The sequence below is a fragment of the Bombus vosnesenskii genome, unplaced genomic scaffold, assembly GCF_011952255.1.
Source record: "Bombus vosnesenskii isolate JDL3184/JDL3185 unplaced genomic scaffold, Bvos_JDL3184-5_v1.1 scf7180000013273, whole genome shotgun sequence".
Lineage (NCBI taxonomy): Eukaryota > Metazoa > Arthropoda > Insecta > Hymenoptera > Apidae > Bombus > Bombus vosnesenskii.
This window is the reverse complement of record NW_022882931.1, coordinates 1,406,544-1,426,478: the sequence shown is the minus strand read 5'-3', so window position 1 is coordinate 1,426,478 and position 19,935 is coordinate 1,406,544. Positions and strand designations below refer to the sequence as shown.

The 19,935-nt window shown below is 34.9% G+C and overlaps 4 protein-coding genes across 4 annotated transcripts; all 4 read right to left on the bottom strand.

Moving 5' to 3' along the window:
• Positions 1-2,582: 2,582 nt before the first annotated feature.
• LOC117231734 (odorant receptor 33a-like) lies at positions 2,583-4,215 on the bottom strand. Its single transcript, XM_033490437.1, has 4 exons — positions 4,004-4,215; positions 3,582-3,923; positions 3,091-3,238; positions 2,583-3,008 (listed from the first exon to the last, which is right to left on the bottom strand). Exons 1-4 carry the CDS (start codon positions 4,213-4,215, stop codon positions 2,697-2,699), a joined length of 1,014 nt encoding a protein of 337 aa, XP_033346328.1. The 3' UTR covers positions 2,583-2,696.
• Positions 4,216-6,165: 1,950 nt separating this feature from the next.
• LOC117231733 (odorant receptor 67c-like) lies at positions 6,166-13,772 on the bottom strand. The gene is made up of 10 exons (XM_033490436.1): positions 13,768-13,772; positions 12,404-12,742; positions 12,046-12,247; positions 11,805-11,960; positions 11,492-11,526; positions 8,184-8,300; positions 7,763-8,104; positions 7,117-7,342; positions 6,880-7,035; positions 6,166-6,319 (listed from the first exon to the last, which is right to left on the bottom strand). The coding sequence occupies exons 1-10, from the start codon at positions 13,770-13,772 to the stop codon at positions 6,260-6,262; spliced, it is 1,638 nt and encodes a 545-aa protein (XP_033346327.1). The 3' UTR covers positions 6,166-6,259.
• A 747-nt stretch (positions 13,773-14,519) lies between these two features.
• Positions 14,520-16,590, bottom strand: LOC117231732 (odorant receptor 13a-like). Its single transcript, XM_033490435.1, has 5 exons — positions 16,379-16,590; positions 15,951-16,292; positions 15,365-15,575; positions 15,137-15,292; positions 14,520-14,579 (listed from the first exon to the last, which is right to left on the bottom strand). The coding sequence occupies exons 1-5, from the start codon at positions 16,588-16,590 to the stop codon at positions 14,520-14,522; spliced, it is 981 nt and encodes a 326-aa protein (XP_033346326.1).
• A 1,889-nt stretch (positions 16,591-18,479) lies between these two features.
• LOC117231627 (odorant receptor 67c-like) lies at positions 18,480-19,691 on the bottom strand. The gene is made up of 3 exons (XM_033490231.1): positions 19,504-19,691; positions 19,267-19,422; positions 18,480-18,713 (listed from the first exon to the last, which is right to left on the bottom strand). The coding sequence occupies exons 1-3, from the start codon at positions 19,669-19,671 to the stop codon at positions 18,654-18,656; spliced, it is 384 nt and encodes a 127-aa protein (XP_033346122.1). The 5' UTR covers positions 19,672-19,691; the 3' UTR covers positions 18,480-18,653.
• Between the last annotated feature and the right edge of the window lie 244 nt (positions 19,692-19,935).

Below are 19,935 nucleotides of genomic sequence, written 5' to 3'. Positions count from 1 at the left end.
AATAATATGTTTGATCGTTAAAAGAATAATGAATCAACCTTTCATATCCGTACGTACTTTTTTATGCACCCCTTCATATTGTCTTCCGTTAGAAGCTGGTATAATGCAAATATTCATCATCGATAGAGTTTTTTAATACGGAAGGAACAGAGAATATTATCCATAAATTAAAAGCATTTTTAGTGAAAAGTGGGGTACCGTACACGTGTGCTTTTTCAACAGATGAGAAAGGAAAAACGTCTAACATATTTACCTCTACGATCAGGCAAGTATTTCTGGGTATCTTTAGCAGTGTGTAATGTTTATTGCTATATAGTCCACTTGTATCGGTACATTTGTAGAACTTAGTCCTTTCGAAGAATCGAAAGAAATAACATCAAGATTCACAGTTATTCCACTTCGTGTCATCATTCAGTTCCTTGCAACATATTAAACAATGAGTACGAAGTTTTCGTTAGCTGTAATAAGAAAGCATGCACTTTTACATTTATTTTAGGATATTTTACCGTAAAGTCGGATGTCTTCTGTAGAATTTACGAACTATATTATTTTAATTTGCATATGCAATTACCTTACGTATTATTTGCTATGTTCCTTGTTTTATAAATTTAATATCAACCGTCACGGAAAAGCCGAGATTCAATGTTATCAGGTAGCTACTGGTAGATTCGATGGAATGCGTTGTGCGTGTCATGATCACTAAGAGAATCTTCTTTTTTTTCGTCCAATTATCAAATATCATGGCAGGTATGTCAAGGCTCTGCAATGAAAAGATATTACACGAAACGTTTTATCAAAAATTTCTATACTTATCTGAGTCTCGTTTTATTTCGTTAATGAAACTCCAAATTTAACTTCGTCATTGAGTTGGTCCTGATGTTCCACGTTTATAATTATATCTACAATCTGAGTACACACGAGAGACAATATTTTATATTAATATTAAAATACCAATATTAAAAGCCACACGAACAACGCGTGTAAGTTGTACAAAGATTTTGTGATCGTTGATGTTCACGATTTCGATGGTAAGCAACCGGTGATTGAAAGAAGAATACGTGACCATTATAGCACGCGCACAATTATTTTCATGGGAATTTATCGGCTAAAAGTGACGTAAAATTTGTTGCGTGTCCAGTTTGATTTTACATTATCTCGAATTTATTTATTTTAAACGAGAATTTGGATGAAACGTGGAGATCGTACATACCAATTATTTCGTTAGAAAAGAAAAAATAAGCTATTTAGATTATTAAATTAAAATGAAATAGTTCTTGTTAATATGTGAAAACTCAAATTCTATAAATAACGAAGGAACGGTCTATACGGTAAAATTCTAAGCGTTTCCAATATCATTGACTATCCCAGAATATTGACAAGCTCCTGTATCCCGTTGATAGAACCTGTTATCGTTGATTGTAAATATATCCTGTGGTTTCGGGAGAATAATGTGTTATATATCATCAGATTTGTTAATAATACAACGATGAAAAATATGCTACAGTACCTCTGAAAACGTCGCAGTGATTTCGTTCTCTTTTTCCGATTTATAAATTTACTAGTTTTCTTCATACCGTGGACGGTGATCAGTCGTTCCAAGCGTAGCTTCATTTTTATTTTTATTACGAACAGGAGGGCAAGGAAAAAAATGCATGTAGTTTTAATAACGCCATAATTCAGTTATTTCCATCTAACAATAAGCTTTATTAATGTGTGTGATAAATGAAAGCATTTGTAATAGATCGCATGCGAGTGTTCGACATTTCGTATTATTCTCGGTTTAGACGAACATGATTCTTATTTCTCTGTATTGCTTTGTCGACTCAAATCATACGCCCAGCAGAAGTCTTCGATATCGGAATAACTCGATTGAGAAATTCAAATACAGAGTCTGTAATATTTCCAGTTGTTGTTCGTCGAATCGAATCTACTTCGAAATCGTTGAAAATTCTTAGTAAAATAGTGCGGAAGTTCGCGAAGATTCACTGTCGAAACCTGGTTCTTACTTAAGTGTTAGAAATGTATTATTCTTGCATACTATGTAATTTATATCGTTGTTTCAATGATTCGTTTTCATTTTCCTCTATTGTAATTCTTCCATTACGTGGCGAAGGAACTAAGACAACTTATTCTCCGCATGTGTTCTACTGCGATGACTTACTCTGTAGCAGCATGTTATACGTCGAGTAAGTGGTTTTTATCAACTACGACAAACGGAGCATTTGATAAAACATAATTTTAATAAGTGTCGAGATAAGTTTGTTTTTGAAAAAAAGTACGTAACATTCATTCGAAAACGCTTGCAGTTTGTATTATCTTGCATTCGGCGTTTAACTTAAGATTACTGTCACGAATCGTTGCAGTACTTCTCCCTACGTATCTACTATTTCAAAGAATAAAAATTGGAAAATACGAAACATGGAAAGCGACAATTTTCTGAACTATATCTTTTTAAGAACGTCAGTTTATATGATTAATTTATTGCAACGAGCCATATTAATCTAAACACGTCAGAATTCTTTGTAATATTTTTCAAGCTTGTATCATTTTCCATTTATTTCAGGTATAAATTCAACACGTGGGTAAAATTTGTATTGCTGTTAACAAATTTCCAAGCAATGGCCATCTATTTCAAAAGGTAAGATCTTTCGGATTCAACGAAAATGATATAAATAAATATAATACAATAGCTACGCCTAGTATTTTAGGCTCAGATCTGTTTCACACTGCGAATTACTCAGTTTATTGAGTATTCGCATTAATCTAATTTTCCACTCACTGCTATAATGTATTTTTACATAGATACTGACACCCTTGAAAGATTCCAAGTTCATTGGTAAAATATAGGCGCTTGTAATCTCAACAGGCGTCAATGAACGTGCCATGATTACCACAAGCATCTTCTTGGCGTCGTTGCTCAAATTTGTCCAATCGCTATGATATATCATATTAGGAATATCGAGGCTCTGCAGAAATAAAAAGTCGACAGGTTTTTGGTTTACGAGAAACTCATATTACAGCCACATATGTACCTACCTTTAATTTCGCTACATCTCCGAACCAACAAAAGTAAAACGTTTGAAGTAAGGCGGAAAAAATAAACAGTACCGAGCCTATTAATTGCGAACCAGCGTTTGATTCTGTTACTCGATAAACATTGAAGCATATGGCGGCTGCGCTTACCATAAATTGCACGCACATCATTTTGCTAAACAAATTATTTACCATTTCGGCGAATCTGCAATTATTGAAACAAATATTACTTAATTACTTTCTTTAATCGGAGATCACAGAGAAAGAAAGTGAGAAATCATATTCCCCGTTTCTTGACAGAAGAGCACTGTCAGCGTTCAAATAATCCTGCATTAGCAAAAGTATCGTTTTATGAGGTTTTGATGCTATTTGCTAGAAATTTTTCAATTCTCTTCATAATTTCGAAAATATTGCCCGTTTTAGCATAAAAATTTTAGTCGTAAAATAAGAAACTAATAAAAATACAATTTATTTTCGTTTTCCTGTGATCTTCGATTATCATCGCTAGTTCGTTACTTTGTCTAAATAAAAGCACGAAGGAAACAAACCTGTATATTGCATTATGGTGCCGAACGCAGTGTTTTAACGATAGAATTTCATCTCCTCCGATATTGTGCAGGCGATTCACCAGTATCTCGAATTGACAACAGATTTGAAGCAACAGGCCGGCGAACAACGTGTCGAAAATACTGATACCGGCGGAGATGACCATTGAACCGACGAACTGGTAAATGAATGTCATAGAAAAAGTAAACCACGAGGAAGTGAAATCGAAAGGTAACCAGGCGCGAAACGCTAATTTTTTTAATTTGAAATCAGTCATCAATGTCGCTACTATTAAAGAAAGCACGCAGAATGCGTTTTGAATAGTATAAAACATTGCGATTTTCCTAAAAAAAAAAAGGAAAAAATAATATTTTAAATAATTTCCTTACAACTATACATATTATAGCGAACAGAAAGAACTTACTCAATTAGATTGTCGTATTTCGCGTAAATTTCTACTTCCTCATTGTTCTCCGGCACAAAGGGCTTCTTCTTCAGTAGACCCAATATATTTATGATAGTTTTTCGCCCTAAGACTAAGCTGACAAATTTGCAACTCGTGATAAGTACCGTGACAGTTACGCTAAAATTCTCACTCAAATCGTCCTGCGTTTCCACGTTGTAGAAAATGTCCATGATTAGCGTGAGGGAGTAGCTCCACAAGTACATCGTCATGAAAACCGTATATAAATTATACAGAAAGCGTTTCGTCGGAGACTTCAACGTGGGCGGTAGAAAATATCCGCTGGCGATGAAAAGTTTGAATGTCCATCGTAGTACGTGCATTTTCAATATTTGCGGTATGATTTGTCTCACTTAAACTTCGCGTTAGGAAAGATCGAACGATCAAGTACCTTCGAACAATTAGGTCTTATACTATCAGTCTTCGCAATATGACCAGCAAAATTTTTTTACAGTATATTTCAATTCATCAAAAGAAGAAGTTATTTCAAATCAAATGTAGTATCGAACATGAGAATATGAAAATAAAGATTATCTTTGAAGTAAGTGTATCGTTCGAAGCATTAGATGCTACTAAGAACCGTAGGTAAACGAAATGTTTACGCTGCCTTAAATGGGATAGTTCCCTCTTGGAATTCACCCCCCATGTAATTATCGTCATTATCGATGTTACCGCGCTGCGACGATGCAGGAAATTACATTTTTAAAAACCATCATTATAGAGTAGTCGTTTCCCCCTATTTTTCATTTTCAGCTTCCGTTTACTTCATTGGATTGAAATATACATGCTGTGGTGGGACTAAACGTCATAGCGTGTGTCATTTAACCGACAAGTTACATTCTAATTGATTCATTACCTTAAACTCGGCATCGTCCCGAGTAGTGTAGGTACATCCTTGGGTGATTACATCTTTAATGAAGACGTTTCCACTGTTTCTAACGTGCCATTATATTACTGTCCGTCAGCGTACTTTTTATAGCGAGCTTATACGCGTTTAGTTAGTTTTCAAGAATCGAACAAGGAAGACAACTTTTAATTATAGTTGCTTATAGGATAGGGAACCGGGAGTTTCAGTGCACGAAAGGGAGAATAGACTGAGGTAACTTATTTGTTTTAAGCTGTCCAATTTACCTTGCAATTTGGATATGAACAATTTTTGAGCGATTGATAATGAAAAATTTAACTCATTATTACGTGTTTGATAAGAAGTGAAATACGTGTAAAGTGTTATATACATATGTAACACTTTTGTTCATTAAAAAGATTAAGATGTAAGAAGGTTGTAGAACTAATGTCAACATTCAGTTATATGAAAGAGTCAATTGCCCATTTTTATGGCGATTAGAAAAGATAGAAGAACGAGAAATGATTTATTGATGTATTGAAATATTGATGTATGTGTCGTAAAAGTAAAACATGTTTCATGTGAGTTTGGAGAAAGATGGTTCTTTGATTTGCTTTGTTGAAGCCAATCAAATGCAGAACAGGAAGTGTTTAGCAACCGAGAAGCAGAATATTCGATAGAGAGATGATTACAACGGTAATTGCGAAACTATTTCGATGAAAATATTTCTTTTTAATGGAAATAGAATTGCGTTCAGGTACGTCAAATACAGTGCAGTTCATTTTATTATATTTTTTCAGTAGTAGCATTTTCTATTTCTTTTTAAGATCTAAAAATAACCACCTATTTCAAATATTATTGAATAGTGTTACAAGAATCGCAAAATACAATAAAATCATTTCCTAATCATTTGTTTGAACATAACATACCGACTGTTTGATACAGCAGAAAATCGTGTGGATATTGTGGGAGAATAAATCGTGTGGTATCCAGTCGAACACTGGCAACTCCTTCATAGTTATCAGATTATTATAAAGTCCTACGATCGCAAAAACCCTGCCGATTCGTTCAGTATTTCGCAGTAGATTGCCAGGTTTCTGTAACAAACTAATAAGTAGCAACTCATGGTGAAAATAATCGTGTGTCGTGAAAATATAGTCCAGGAAAAAATATTATATCAAAGAAAACCTTGCATAATCATTGTCCTTCCGTTGGAAGCGCTATCTGGATCTCACTGGAATGTTTGAAATTTATTGTGTTTGCATGGTACATAATTTACTGCGCTGTTTCAATAACTCGTTTTCTATTGTCTCTATCCTAATTCTTCCATTGTGTGACGAAGGAACTAATACAACTTATTCTCCGCATGTGTTCTACTCTGATGACTGACTCTGTAGCAGCATGTTGTACGCCGAGTAAGCAACTTTCATCAACTACGACAAACGGGACACTTTATAAAACGCAATTTTAGTAAGCCGCGAAATAAGTATATTTTTTGGAAAAAAAATATAACACTTGTCGTTAACATGAATGAATGTTATCTGACATTCGGCAATCAACGTAAGATTATTTTGTAGAATATTTACAGTATTATTCCGAGTATCTATTATTTTGAGGACAAACATTGGAAGAAGTCTAATCGCGGTCTTTACACTATTGGCTTATTGCAATAAGCTATATTAATCTAAGCGTACCAGAGTCTTTTGTAATATTTTTCGAATTAGTATCGTTTCTCATTATTTGAAGTCTAAACTCAATATGTGGACTGAATTTTCATTGTTAATTGCTAATTTTCAAACAATGCCCACCTATTACAAAGGATAGAATAATTTGGAAGATTGACAGTCATATTTGAGTCAATTGTACAAAAATTATACAAAAATTGTACAAAATTGGGGGAACTGACTTTTCCCAATGGCGAATTACTCAGTGTACCGAGTATTGTTTTTAATTTACGTTTGTGCAAATAATGTATTTCTATATAGATACTGACACCTTTGAAAGATTCCAAGTTCATGGGTAAAATATAGGCGCTTGTAATCTCAACAGGCGTCAATGAACGTGCCATGATTACCACAAGCATTTTCCTGGCGTCGTTGCTCAAATTTGGCCAATCGCTGTTATATACCATATTAGAAATATCCAGGCTCTGCAGAGATAAAAAGTCCATAAATCATTGATTTGCAAAGAAACGACAGCTCGTATTATATCTGCGTGCGTATTTATCTACCTTTACTTTCGCTACATCTCCGAACCAACAAAAGTAAAAAGTTTGAAATATGGCGGCAAACATGAACGAAGACCATCCTATTAATTGCGCAGTGTCTTCTATGTCTGTTAGTAGGTAAAGGGTAAAGCATATCGAGATTGCGCTTTCCACAAATTGCACGAACATTAATTTGTTAAAAAATTGGTTTACTATATCGGCGAACCTGAAATAATTGAGATAAGTATTACTTCATTGTTTTCTTTAACTGAAGGTTTTTGGCAAGGAAAGCAACAAATCGCGTTCGCCACTTTGTAATAGCTAAGTCGTGTTAAAATCTAGTGTTGTAGATTAATCCCGCGGTATCAAAATTTCTTTTTATTCGTTTTTGAGACACAATATATATATATTTTTCAACCCCCTCCTTTATTTCTACAATTTTGTTATAGTATCAAAATATGGTTGATACCTTTGGTTTTCTCGGAACATAACCAATTACGTCTTTGCACCTAACAGCTCTTCTGCTTAACTATTCTAAGTTAAAATATTTCTTTTTAGTCGTAAAATAGAAAATCAATAAAGATACAACTTAATTCGGTTTTTCCCGTAATCTTTAATTACATTCGTCAGATCGTTAATTTGTTTAAATAGAAGCCCACAGGAAACAAACCTGAATATTTTATTATGATGCCAAACACAGTGTTTTATCGATTGAATTTCATTTCCTTCGATATTGTGCAAACGATAAACCAGCATCTCCAGTTGACAACATATGTGAAGCAATAGGCCGGCGAATAACGTGTCGAAAATACAGACACCATTGGATATGATCACTAAACCCACGAACTGATAGAGGAACGTCATAGAAAACGCAAACCACGAGGAGGTGATGTCGAAAGGAAACCAAGCGCGGAACATTAATTTTTTCGACTGAAAATCACCCATCAACGTCGTTCCTAATAAAGAAAACACACAAAATATGACTTGGATCGTATAACCCACCGCGACTTTTCTAAAAAAAAAAGGAAAAAAATAATATTATAATAATTTCCTTACAATTATATATATTACTACGAACAGAAGGAACTTACTCTATTAGATTGTTGTATCTCGCGTGAATTTCTCCTTCCCCATTGTTCTCTGGCACAAAGGGCTTGTTCTTGAGCAGATCCAACATATTTATGATAGTTTTTCGCCCTAAGACTAAGCTGACAAATTTGCAACCCGTGATAAGTATCGTGACAGATATGCTAAAATTGTCACGCAAGTCGTCTCGCGTTCTCGCGTTGAAGCAAATGTCCAGGATTAGCGTGAGGCAGTAGCTCCACAAGTACAACGTCACGAAGACCGTATATAAATTATAGAGAAAGCGTTTTGTCGGAGACTTCAACGTGGGCGGTAAAAAATATCCGCTGGCGATGAAAAGCTTCAATGTCCATCGTAGTACGTGCATTTTCAATATTTGCTGTGTAATTTGTCTTACTTACACTTCGTGTTAGGAAAGATCGAACGATCAAGTACCTTTCGCACGGTTAGGTTCTATAGTATCACTTTTCGCAATAATCACTAGCAGGATTTTTTTACGGTTTATTTTAATTGTTCAGAAGAAGAATTATTCTTCTATTCTATTAAGAATTATTTCCAATCAAATGTAACATTGAACATGAGAATATGAAAATAAAGATTATCTTTGAAGTAAGTGTATCGTTCGAAGCATTAGATGCGACTAATAGCCGTAGGTAAACGAAATGTTTACGCTGCCTTAAATGGGATAGTTCCCTCTTGGAATTCACCCCCATGTAATTATCGTCATTATCGACGTTACCGCGCTGCGACGATGCAAGAAGTTACATTTTTAATAATCACTATTATAGAGTGGCCGTTTGTTTCTTTCTATTGTATTTCTGGCTTCTGTTTATTTCATTTGATTGAAATATAGATGCTGTGGTGGCACTAAACGACATAACGTGTGTCATTTAACCGACGAGTTACATTCTAATTGATTGATTACCTTGAACTCGGCATCTGCGCGAGTAGTGTAGGTACATCCTTGGGTGATTACATCTTTAATGAAGACGTTTCCACTGTTTCTAACGTGCAATTATATTACTGCCTGCTTGTGTACTTTTTATGGCGAGCTTATACGCGTTTAGTTACGTTTCAAGAGCTGAACAGGGATGACAACTTTTAATCGTGGGTGCTTATAGGATACGAAACCGTGAGTTTCAGTGCACCAGAGGGAGAATAGACTGAGGTAGGTTATTTGCTTTAAGCTGTCCAATTTAGCTTGCAATTTGGTTATGAACAATTTTTGAACGATTGATAATCGAAAATTTAACTCATTGTTACATGCTTCATAAGTTAAATACGTGTATTGTGTATACGCGTATTGTATTATACAGGGTGGTTGGTAACTGTTGGTACAAGCGGAAAGGGGTTGATTCTACGCGAAAAAAGAAGTCGAAAATATAGAATAAAATTTAAAAAAAATTTTTTTTTGTTTTTTAAATTTTTCCATCGAGACAACGATCTACAGTGAGATCCGTTATAACGGGTCGTGATAAAGTGCACGCGTACCAAGCGAAAATTCAAAGTCGATTTTCTCGAAAAAAAAGTCTCAAACGAAAAATTTTTATTCTATATTTTCGACTTCTTTTTTCGCGTAGAATCACCCCCTTTCCGTTTGTACCACCAGTTACCAACCACCCTGTATACATATGTAACACTTTTGCTCATTAAGAAGATTAAAAAATAAGAAGGTTGTTGAACTAATGTTAACATTCAGTTTTATGAAAAAGATGGCGATCAGAAAAGATAGAAAAATTAGAAATGATTTGTTGATGTATTGATGTGTATGTCGTAAAAATAGAACATGCTTACTAAATATCATGTGAGTTTAGAGAAAGATGGTCCTTTGATGTGCTGTGTTGAAGGAAATCATACGCAGAACAGGAAAGCTTTAGCAACCGAACATACAGAACATTCGATAGAGAGATGATTACAATAGTAATTGCGAAACTATTTCTATGAAAATATTTCTATTTAATGGAAATAAAATTGTGTTTGCCTTCTGAAAATATACTCCAAGAGATGTTCAGGTACGTCAAATATAGTACTCAAATATAGTGCATTTTTTTTTATTATGTCTTCTCCGTAGTTTTCATTTTCTATTTATTTAAGTTCTAAAAATAACCATCCATTTCAAATATTATTGGATAGTGTCGCAAGAATCGCGAAATATAATAAAATCATTTCCTAATCATTTGCTGGAACATATCAACATATACCAGGAACATCGTGTAGGAATTGTGTGAGAATAAATCGCACATCATCTAGTTGAACGCCGGTACTTCCTTCATAGTTAATAGATCGTTATATAGACTCACGACCGCAAAAACGCCGCCGATTCGTTCAGGTTTATTAAAAAAAAATAAGAAGTTCTCACGATATATCAGTAAAATGAAAATGAAAACTTTGGGGGTTGTGGAGACACAGTATCACCGTCACGGGAATATTATCGCCGAAATCTTCCATGTTTTTCTACATTGTATATTAGATCTAATATTTGAATAAATTATACAACAGCAACTAAACTATTCAGGAACAGGAATGGGAATACTGTATAAATCTTGTACAAAAATTTTTTGAGGGGTATTTTTCACGAAGGGGGTGGAAAGCAGCCACATAATGAGAGCAGCAAAAATGTTCACCGCATTATATGTATCGTTGAAGTGACAATTTTTTATTATCACGTACTTTTTTATTTAACTGACTCTTACTTTATTATACTAATAGGTATAGTAATTGTATAAAGAAATGATCGAAAATGTAGAAAGAACACCACTTTTGAGCAGCTCCTGTTCGAAGTTTGAAACGTGACTGACGATCGTAAAGTATCAATTCCCTCTTACTTCCTTCGATAGACTTATTTTCTATTGCAACTTACCCTTTGCTGATACGTATTGTTATTGTAAAAGTACCGTGTTACACGGTATCATCGTATGTATAATTACTGTTGAAATAATAATGGATCGTCCGCGTCCCTTCAAATTATCCTCTGTTGCGAGCTGACGCGATGCAAATATTTACCTCCGATAGTGTTTCATAAAACGGAACGACCGGGAGATAGTTTCCATAAACTGACTGAGAGAATTTTTACTGAAAAGTAGAGCATCGTACGCGTATGCTTTTCCAATAGGTGAGAAAGGACCAACGTCTAACGTATTTTCCTCTATGATCAGGCAAGTATTTATGGAGTAACATTTCACGATATAAAGTTTATTGCTATGTACTCTACATGCCTCGGTACACTTGCAGAACGTACTCATCCAGAAAAATCCAAAGATATAATGTCAAGATCCGCTGCTCTTTCACTTCGTATCGTCATTTAGTTTGTTGCAACAAGTTAAAAACTGAGTATGAGGTTTTCATCAGCTGTAATAAAGAAGCAACGATTTTTGCATTGATTTTAGAATGTCGCGTTATAAAGTCAGACGTAATACATAGGCTTTTATCACGGTGTATCATTTCAATTTGCCCACTTTGATTACTTCTCTCTCGAGCTATGCGTTATTCGAAGGAAACGTGTAGCGAAAAATATACAAAGAAGAAAGTTCAGTTTGAAACGTGCTCTTTTAAGAGAAATAATTCGACAGATAATTATGCACGCTGATGAAAATGGAATATTTCGTAATATACATTTAAATACTAACCGCTACGAAAGAATCGATGTTCAATGTTACCAGGTAGCCACTCGTAAATTCTATAGGATGTGTCGCTCGTGTCATGATCACTAAGAGAATCTTCTTTGTTTTCGTATCCCACGATGCCCAATTGCTCTTAAATATCATGGCAGGCACCTGAAGGCTCTGCAGTGAAAAGATATTGCGCGAAACATTTAACCAAAAATTGGTATATTTATGTCTGTCTTGTTCTTCTACTTCGATAACGAACCTTCAATTTCACTTCGTTACTGAACCAACAATAATACAGTATCTGCGCTATAATGCGAACTAGGAAAAGCGACGCCTCCAGAAATTTAGAAAGCATCGTTATGTTGGTCATTCGGTAGAGATTAAAGCATAGCGTAAATGCGATCGTACAAAATTGCAAGAAAAGTATTATTTTGAATTTCTCGTTCACCGTTTTAGAGAATCTGTAGCAATTCAGCATATGCTTTGTTAATAAGTTTGTTAATTAAACCTGTTTGCTGTCCTTTTAAGCTGGTAAAATGTTCGATGTGTAATAAATTCGCACGTAAAGGCAAACGAACTTATTGCACAACATAATAGATGATAAATTCGACACGAACTTGTAAATTTGTTGATAATGTTTGACGCACTGCTTCGCCGAATAATTCGAGTCCTCCTCGATGTTTCTCAGACGTTCCTCGAGTATTTCGAACTGGCCGTTAATTTGAATCAGCAAGCCAGCGAATAGCGTGTCACTAGCAACGTTTTGACAAGAGCACAGCAACGAAGTGGCAACTTCGTAAGCGTAACTGAACGTGTATGGCAACAGCTCCGAATAATCGTACGGTAGCCAAGCTCGAAAGACTAGTTTTCTCTTCTTGAAGTCCGTGAGGAACGCTCTTACGAATATCCATATCGCAGCCACCTCCACCAGAATTGTGTAACAAATCGCAATTCGTCTGTAAAAATGTTAATTTTAATTATCTAACGTTTTCATCCTTTGGAAAATTTGACCCACTGGCGTACTGTTTCTTTCACATCAAATCCTTCCTGTCTATGTTAATTTTTTCTTAACCGAAATTACCACATTTTTCAACAGCATTTCTCTTGTCTGACAACAAGCAGAGACAGAAAGAAATTAAACAAATGTTTTTTTTTAAATCTCTGCTTTTCATGCATTAAAAAATTAATTTTGTCCTTGCCCGCGAAAATTTGAAAAATGTTCATTGTTCCTGACCCATTCTGAAAAGTAGTACGTATAGGTACTTACTCGTTTGTTTTGTTAAATTTCATTTGAATTTTCTCTTCTTCGTCGTTCATCGGCGAGAAAGGTTCGCGTTCGAGGCTCTCGATCAAAGATAAGATACTTTCACGATGCTTTAAGATGATACTCAATTTGCAGCCGCTGACGAATACCACGAGAGTGATGTAAAAGTTGTCACTGAATTGGTCCTGATTTTCCACATTTATTATTATATCTAAAATCTGAGCGGACACGAGAGACAATATTAGAAGCCACACGAACAACGTGTAAAATTTGTACAAAGATTTTGTGAACGGTGATGTCCACGAACTTGGTGGCAAACAACCGGCGATCGAAAGTAGAACACGTGAAAATTGTAGCGTGCGCACAGTCATTTTTATTGGAATTCATCGGCTAAAGCTGACGTAAAATTCTTCTTTGCGTGTCCACTTGGATTTTACATCGTTTCTAATTTGTTTATTGAAAAAAAAAATTTAGATGAAACGTAGTGATCGTTCACACCAATTATTTCGTCACAATAGAAAAATAAATCATTTATTTTATTAAAGTAAAATAAATGACTTCTCGATGATATAGTGAAACACAAATTGCATGAATACGAATGAAAGGAGTGTCGTGTGGAATATAATTCTAAACGTCTTCGATATCACTGGCTATCTCCGAATATCGACGAGTTCATATATCGTATTAATAGAACTCATATTCTTGCGGAACACTTACCCCATTGTAAAACGTTCTATATCATTATGTTTGTTAATGATGCAACGATACGACATACAGTATAATACCTCTGAAAACGTTGAAGTAGCTTCGTCCCCTATTTCCGCGTTTCACATTTCTTATTAAAATTAGGTTTAACTACCTTGAAATCGTCATTTTACAGACCGTTGCGTCGTGCAGAGTCAGTCGTTCCAAGAAGGGTTATTTTTATTTCGAGAAGAAAAAAATGAACGGGGAAAGAAATGCAGATAGCTTCAGCAACGACGTATTTCTATTAATTCTGCACTACTGTTTCTAAGCTTTATTGACGTGTATAATATAAGAACGCGTTTAAACTAGATCGTGCGCTAGTGTTTCACGTTATGTATTACTCTCTGTTTAGAAGATGCTTCTTATTGTCCTGTATTGTTTCGTTGAAATAAATTACACAACAAATGGAAAGTCCTTCGCCATCTGATCGTAACTCGATAGAAAAATTCAGGTATAAAGTCTTTGGTCCTTTCAATTAGTAGTCATTGAATCGGATTTGCTCTGAAATTATTGAAAATTCTTAGTAAAATAATGCGGAAAATTATTCGCGAAAATCTCGCTGTTATAACCTGGACCTCACTTGAGTATTTGAGATTTATTGTGCTTGCATGGTACATAATTTACTGCGCTGTTTCAATAAACCGTTTTTTGTTTCCTCTATCATAATTTTTCCATTGTGTGACGAAGGAACGAAAGGATATGCTGAATCCACTCCATACGGTCTACCGCGACGACTTATTCTGTACCAGCATGTTATACGCCGAGTAAGTGGTTTTCATCAACTACGACAAACGGGACACTTTACAAAACACAATTTTAGTAAGCAATTTTAGTAAGCCGCGAAATAAGTATATTTTTTGGAAAAAAAATGTAACACTTGTCGTTAACATCAATGAATGTTATCTCACATTCGGCAATCAACGTAAGATTATTTTGTAGAATATTTACAGTATTATTCCGTGTATCTATTATTTTGAGGACAAAAATTGGAAGAATTCTAATCGCGGGCTTTACACTATTGTCTTATTCCAATAAGCTACGCGTACCAGAGTCTTTTGTAATATTTTTCGAATTAGTATCGTTTCTCATTATTTGAAGTCGAAATTCAATATGTGGACTGAATTTTCATTGTTAATTGCTAATTTTCAAACAATGACCATCTATTACAAAGGATAGAATAGTTTGGAAGATTGACAGTCATATTTGAGTCAATTATACAAAAATTATACAAAATTGGGGGAACCGGCTTTTCCCAAATCGATGGCGAATTACTCAGATTATCGAGTATTGTTTTTAGTATACGTTTGTGCAAATAATGTATTTCTTTATAGATACTGACTCTCTTGAAAGATTCCAAGTTCATGGGTAGAATATAGGCGCTTGTAATCTCCACGGGTGTCAATGAACGTGCCATGATTATCAGAAGCATCTTCCTGGCGTTGTTGCTCAAATTTGGCCAATCGCTATGATATAACATATTAGAAATATCGAGGCTCTACAGAGATAAAAAGTCCACAAATTATTGATTTAAGAAGAAACGGTAGCTCGTTTTATATCTATGTGTGTATGTATCTACCTTTACTTTCGCTGCATCTCCGAACCAACAAAAGTAGAAAGTTTGAATTAAAGCGGAAAACATGAACGATGTCCATCCAATTATTTGCAAACTGTCGTTTGTTTCTGTTAGTTGATAAAGAGTAAAGCATATCGCGACTGTGCTTACCATAAATTGCACGAACATGATTTTGTTAAAAAAATTGTTTACTATTTCGGCGAATCTGAAATAATTGAGATAAGTGTTATTTCACTGTTTTCTTTAATTGAAGATTTCAGGTAAGAAAAGTAACAAATCACGTTCTCCACTTTGTGACAGCCGAGCAGTGTTAAAATCCAGTGTTGTCGATTAATCCCGCGTTATCAAAATTTCTTTCTATTGGTTTTTGAGACACGACATATGTATATTTTTCAACCCCCTTCTTCATTTCTAAGATATACTTGTTAGAATATCAAAATAGTATTAATACCCTTAGCTTTTTAGTCGTAAAATAAGAAATCAATAAAAATACAACTTATTTCGATTTCTTCCGTAACCTTCAGTTAGCGTTCGTTAGTTCGTTAAACTTTCATTGAATAAAAGCACACAGGTAACAAACCTGAATATCGTATTATGGTGCCGAACGCAGTCTTTTAACGATTGAATTTCATTTCCTCCGATATTGTGCAGGCGATCCATCAACATCTCGAATTGACAACAGATGTGAAGCAACAGGCCAGCGAAAAACGTGTCGAACATACTGACGCCAGTGGCTATGATCATTAAACCCACGAACTGATAGATGAACGTCATAGAAAACGCAAGCCACGAGGAGGTGAAGTCGAAAGGAAACCAAGCGCGAAACATTAATTTTTTCAATTTAAAGTTACTGACCAATGTCGTTCCTACTAAAGCAAGCACACAAAATGTGACTTGGATTGTATAGAACATCGCGACTTTTCTAGAAAAAAAGAAAGAAGGAAAGAAATAATATTTTAAATAATTTTCTTACAACTATACATACCACAGCGAACATAAAGAACTTACTCGATTAGATTGTCGTATTTCGCGTGAATTTGTACTTCCCCATTGTTCTCTGGTACAAAGGGCTTCTTCTTGAGTAGATCCAACATATTTATGATAGTTTTTCGCCCTACGACTAAGCTCATAAGTTTGCAACTGGTGATAAGTGCCGTGACAGTTATGCCAAAATTCTCACTCAAATCGTCCTGCGTTTCCACGTTGTAGCAAATCTCCATGATTAGCGTGAGGGAGTAGCTCCACATGTACAACGTCACGAAGACTGTATATAAATTATAGAGAAAGCGTTTCGTCGGAGACTTCAACGTGGGCGGTAGAAAATATCCGCTGGCGATGAAAAGTTTGAATGTCCATCGTAGTACGTGCATTTTCAATATTTACGGTATGATTTGTCTTACTTAAACTTCGCGTTAGGAAAGATCGAACGATCAAGTGCCTTCGAACAATTAGGTCTTATACTATCAGTCTTCACTAGCAGAATTTTTTTACGGTATATTTTAATTGATCAAAATAAAAAGGTATTTCCAATCAAATGTAACATCGAAGATGAGAATATGAAAATAAAGATGATCTTTGAAGTAAGTGTATCGTTCGAAGCATCAGATGCTACTAACAACCCTAAAGAAACGAAATGCTTATGCTGCCTTAAATGGAATAGCTCCTTCTCGGAATTTACCCTCGTGTAATTATCGTCATTATCGATGTTACCGCGCTACGACGATGCAAGAAATTACATTTTTAAAAACCATTATTATAGAGTGGTCGTTTCTCTCTATTTTCCATTTCCAGCTTCCGCTTATTTCATTGGATTGAAATATACATGCTGTGGTGGCACTAAACGTCATAGCGTGTGTCATTTAACTGACAAGTTACATTCTAATTGATTGATTACCTTGAACTCGGCATCGTCCCGAGTAGTGTAGGTACATCCTTAGGCGATTACATCTTTAATGACGACGTTTCCACAGTTTCTAACGTGCAATTATATTACTGCCCACCAGCGTACTTTTTATCGCGAACTTATACGTTTCAGGAGTCGAGCACGGAAGAAAACTTTTAATCATGGGTGCTTACAGGATAGGAATCCGGGAGTTTCAGTGCACGAAAGGGGGAATAGACTGAGGTAGGGTTATCTGTTTTAAACTGTCCAATTTACCTTGCAATTTGGTTATGAACAATTTTTGAGCGAATGATAATTAAAAATTTAACTCATTATTACATGTTTGATAAGTAGTGAAATACGTGTAAAGTGTTATATACATATGTAACACTTTTGCTCATTAAAAAGATTAAGAAGTAAGGAGGTTGTAGAACTAATGTCAACATTCAATTATAAGAAAGAGTGAATTGCCCATTTTTATGGCGATCAGAAAAAATAGAAGAACGAGAAATGATTTATTGATGTATTGAAGTATTGATGTGTGTGTCGTAAAAGTAAATCATGTTTACTAAATTTCATGTGAGTTTAGAGGAAGATAGTTCTTTGATTTCTTTGTTGAAGCCAATCAAATGCAGAACAGGAAGTGTTTAGCAACCGAAGAAGCAGAATATTCGATAGAGAGATGATCAAAACGGTAATTGCGAAACTATTTCTATGAAAATATTTCTTTTTAATGGAAATAGAATCGCGTTTACCTTCTGAAAATATATTCTAATAGATATTCAGGAACATCAAATATAGTGCATTTCATTTTATTATATTTTTTCAGTAGTATCATTTCCTATTTCTTTTTAAGATCTAAAAATAACCACCGATTTCAAATATTATTGAATAGTGTTACAAGAATCGCAAAATACAATAAAATCATTTCCTAATCATTTGTTTGAACATAACATACCGACTGTTTGATACACCAGAGAATCGTGTGGAGATTGTGGACAATAAATCGTGTGGTATCCAGTCGAACACTGGCAACTCCTTCATAGTTATCAGATTATTATAAAGTCCTACGATCGCATAAACGCTGCCGGTTCGTTCAGTATTTCGCACTAGATTGCCAGGTTTCTGTAACAAACTAATAAGTAGCAACTCATGGTGAAAATAATCGTGAGTCGTGAAAATATAGACGAGGAAGAAATATTATATCAAAGAAAACCTTGCATAATCATTGTCCTTCCGTTGGAAGCACTATCTGGATCTCACAGGAGTGTTTGAAATTTATTGTGTTTGCATGGTACATAATTTACTGCGCTGTTTCAATAACTCGTTTTCTATTGTCTCTATCCTAATTCTTTCATTGTGTGACGAAGGAACTAATACAACTTATTCTCCGCATGTGTTCTACTCCGATGACTTACTCTGTAGCAGCATGTTGTACGCCGAGTAAGTAACTTTCATCAACTACGACAAACGGGACACTTTATAAAACAAAACTTTCGTAAGCCGCGAAATAAGTATGTGTTTGGAAAAAGAATGTAACATTTGTCGTTAGCATCAATGAATGTTATCTCGCATTCGGCAATCCACGTAAGATTATTTTGTAGAATATTTACAGTATTATTCCGTGTATCTATTATTTTGAGGACAAAAATTGGAAGAAGTCTAATCGCGGGCTTGACACTATTGTCTTATTCCAATAAGCTATATTAATCTACGCGTACCAGAGTCTTTTGTAATATTTTTCGAATTGGTATCGTCTCTCATTATTTGAAGTCGAAATTCAATACGTGGACTGAATTTTCATTGTTAATTGCTAATTTTCAAGCAATGACCACCTATTACAAAGGATAGAATAGTTTGGAAGATTGACAGTCATATTTGAGTAAATTATACAAAAATTATACAAAATTGGAGGAACTGACTTTTCCCAAATCGATGGCGAATTACTCAGTTTACCGAGTATTGTTCTTAATTTACGTTTGTGCAAATAATGTATTTCTATATAGATACTGACACCTTTGAAAGATTCCAAGTTCATGGGTATAATATAGGCGCTTGTAATCTCAACAGGCGTCAATGAACGTGCCATGATCACCACAAGCATCTTCCTAGCGTCTTTGCTCAAATTTGGCCAATCGCTATTATATACCATATTAGAAACATCGAGGCTCTGCAGAGATAAAAAGTCCACAAATTATTGGTTTGCAAAGAAACGACAGCTCGTATTATATCTGCGTGCGTATCTATCTACCTTTATTTTCGCTGCATTTCCGAACCAACAAAAGAAAAATGTTTGACATATCCCGGCAAACATGTACATAGACCATCCTATTAATTGCGCAGTATCCTGTACGTCTGTTAGTAGGTAAAGAGTAAAGCATACCGCGACTGCGCATGCCATAAATTGCACGAACATCATTTTGTTAAAAAAATTGTTTACCATATCGGCGAACCTGAAATAATTGAGATAGGCATTACTTCACTGTTTTTTTTTAACTGAAGGTTTTTGGCAAGGAAAGTAACAAATCGCGTTCGCCACTTTGTAATAGCCGAGCAGTGTTAAAATCCAGTGTTGTCGATTAATCCCACGTTGTCAAAAATGGTTTTTGAGACACGACATATGTATATTTTTCAACCCCCCTCTTCATTTCTAAGATATGCTCGTTAGAATATCAAAATAGTA

Excerpts from the sequence above, each read along its gene's own strand:
- LOC117231733 (XM_033490436.1), bottom strand. Across the intron at positions 8,105-8,183 it reads AGATACAACAATCTAATAGA|AAAAGTCGCGGTGGGTTATA; the intron begins GTAAGTTCCTTC and ends TTTTTTTTTTAG. Across the intron at positions 6,320-6,879 it reads ACTTGGAATCTTTCAAAGGT|TTGATGAAAGTTGCTTACTC; the intron begins GTCAGTATCTAT and ends CGTTTGTCGTAG.
- LOC117231627 (XM_033490231.1), bottom strand. The coding sequence starts at position 19,671 with ATGATGTTCGTGCAATTTATGGCATGCGCAGTCGCGGTATGCTTTACT. Across the intron at positions 19,423-19,503 it reads GAAATGCAGCGAAAATAAAG|AGCCTCGATGTTTCTAATAT; the intron begins GTAGATAGATAC and ends TTATCTCTGCAG. Across the intron at positions 18,714-19,266 it reads ACTTGGAATCTTTCAAAGGT|TTGATGAAAGTTACTTACTC; the intron begins GTCAGTATCTAT and ends CGTTTGTCGTAG.
- LOC117231732 (XM_033490435.1), bottom strand. The coding sequence starts at position 16,590 with ATGGAGATTTGCTACAACGTGGAAACGCAGGACGATTTGAGTGAGAAT. Across the intron at positions 16,293-16,378 it reads AAATACGACAATCTAATCGA|AAAAGTCGCGATGTTCTATA; the intron begins GTAAGTTCTTTA and ends CTTTTTTTCTAG. Across the intron at positions 14,580-15,136 it reads ACTTGGAATCTTTCAAGAGA|TTGATGAAAACCACTTACTC; the intron begins GTCAGTATCTAT and ends CGTTTGTCGTAG.
- LOC117231734 (XM_033490437.1), bottom strand. The coding sequence starts at position 4,215 with ATGGACATTTTCTACAACGTGGAAACGCAGGACGATTTGAGTGAGAAT. Across the intron at positions 3,924-4,003 it reads AAATACGACAATCTAATTGA|GAAAATCGCAATGTTTTATA; the intron begins GTAAGTTCTTTC and ends TTTTTTTTTTAG. Across the intron at positions 3,009-3,090 it reads CGGTACTGTTTATTTTTTCC|TTTCTCGTAAACCAAAAACC; the intron begins GCCTTACTTCAA and ends CTGTAATATGAG.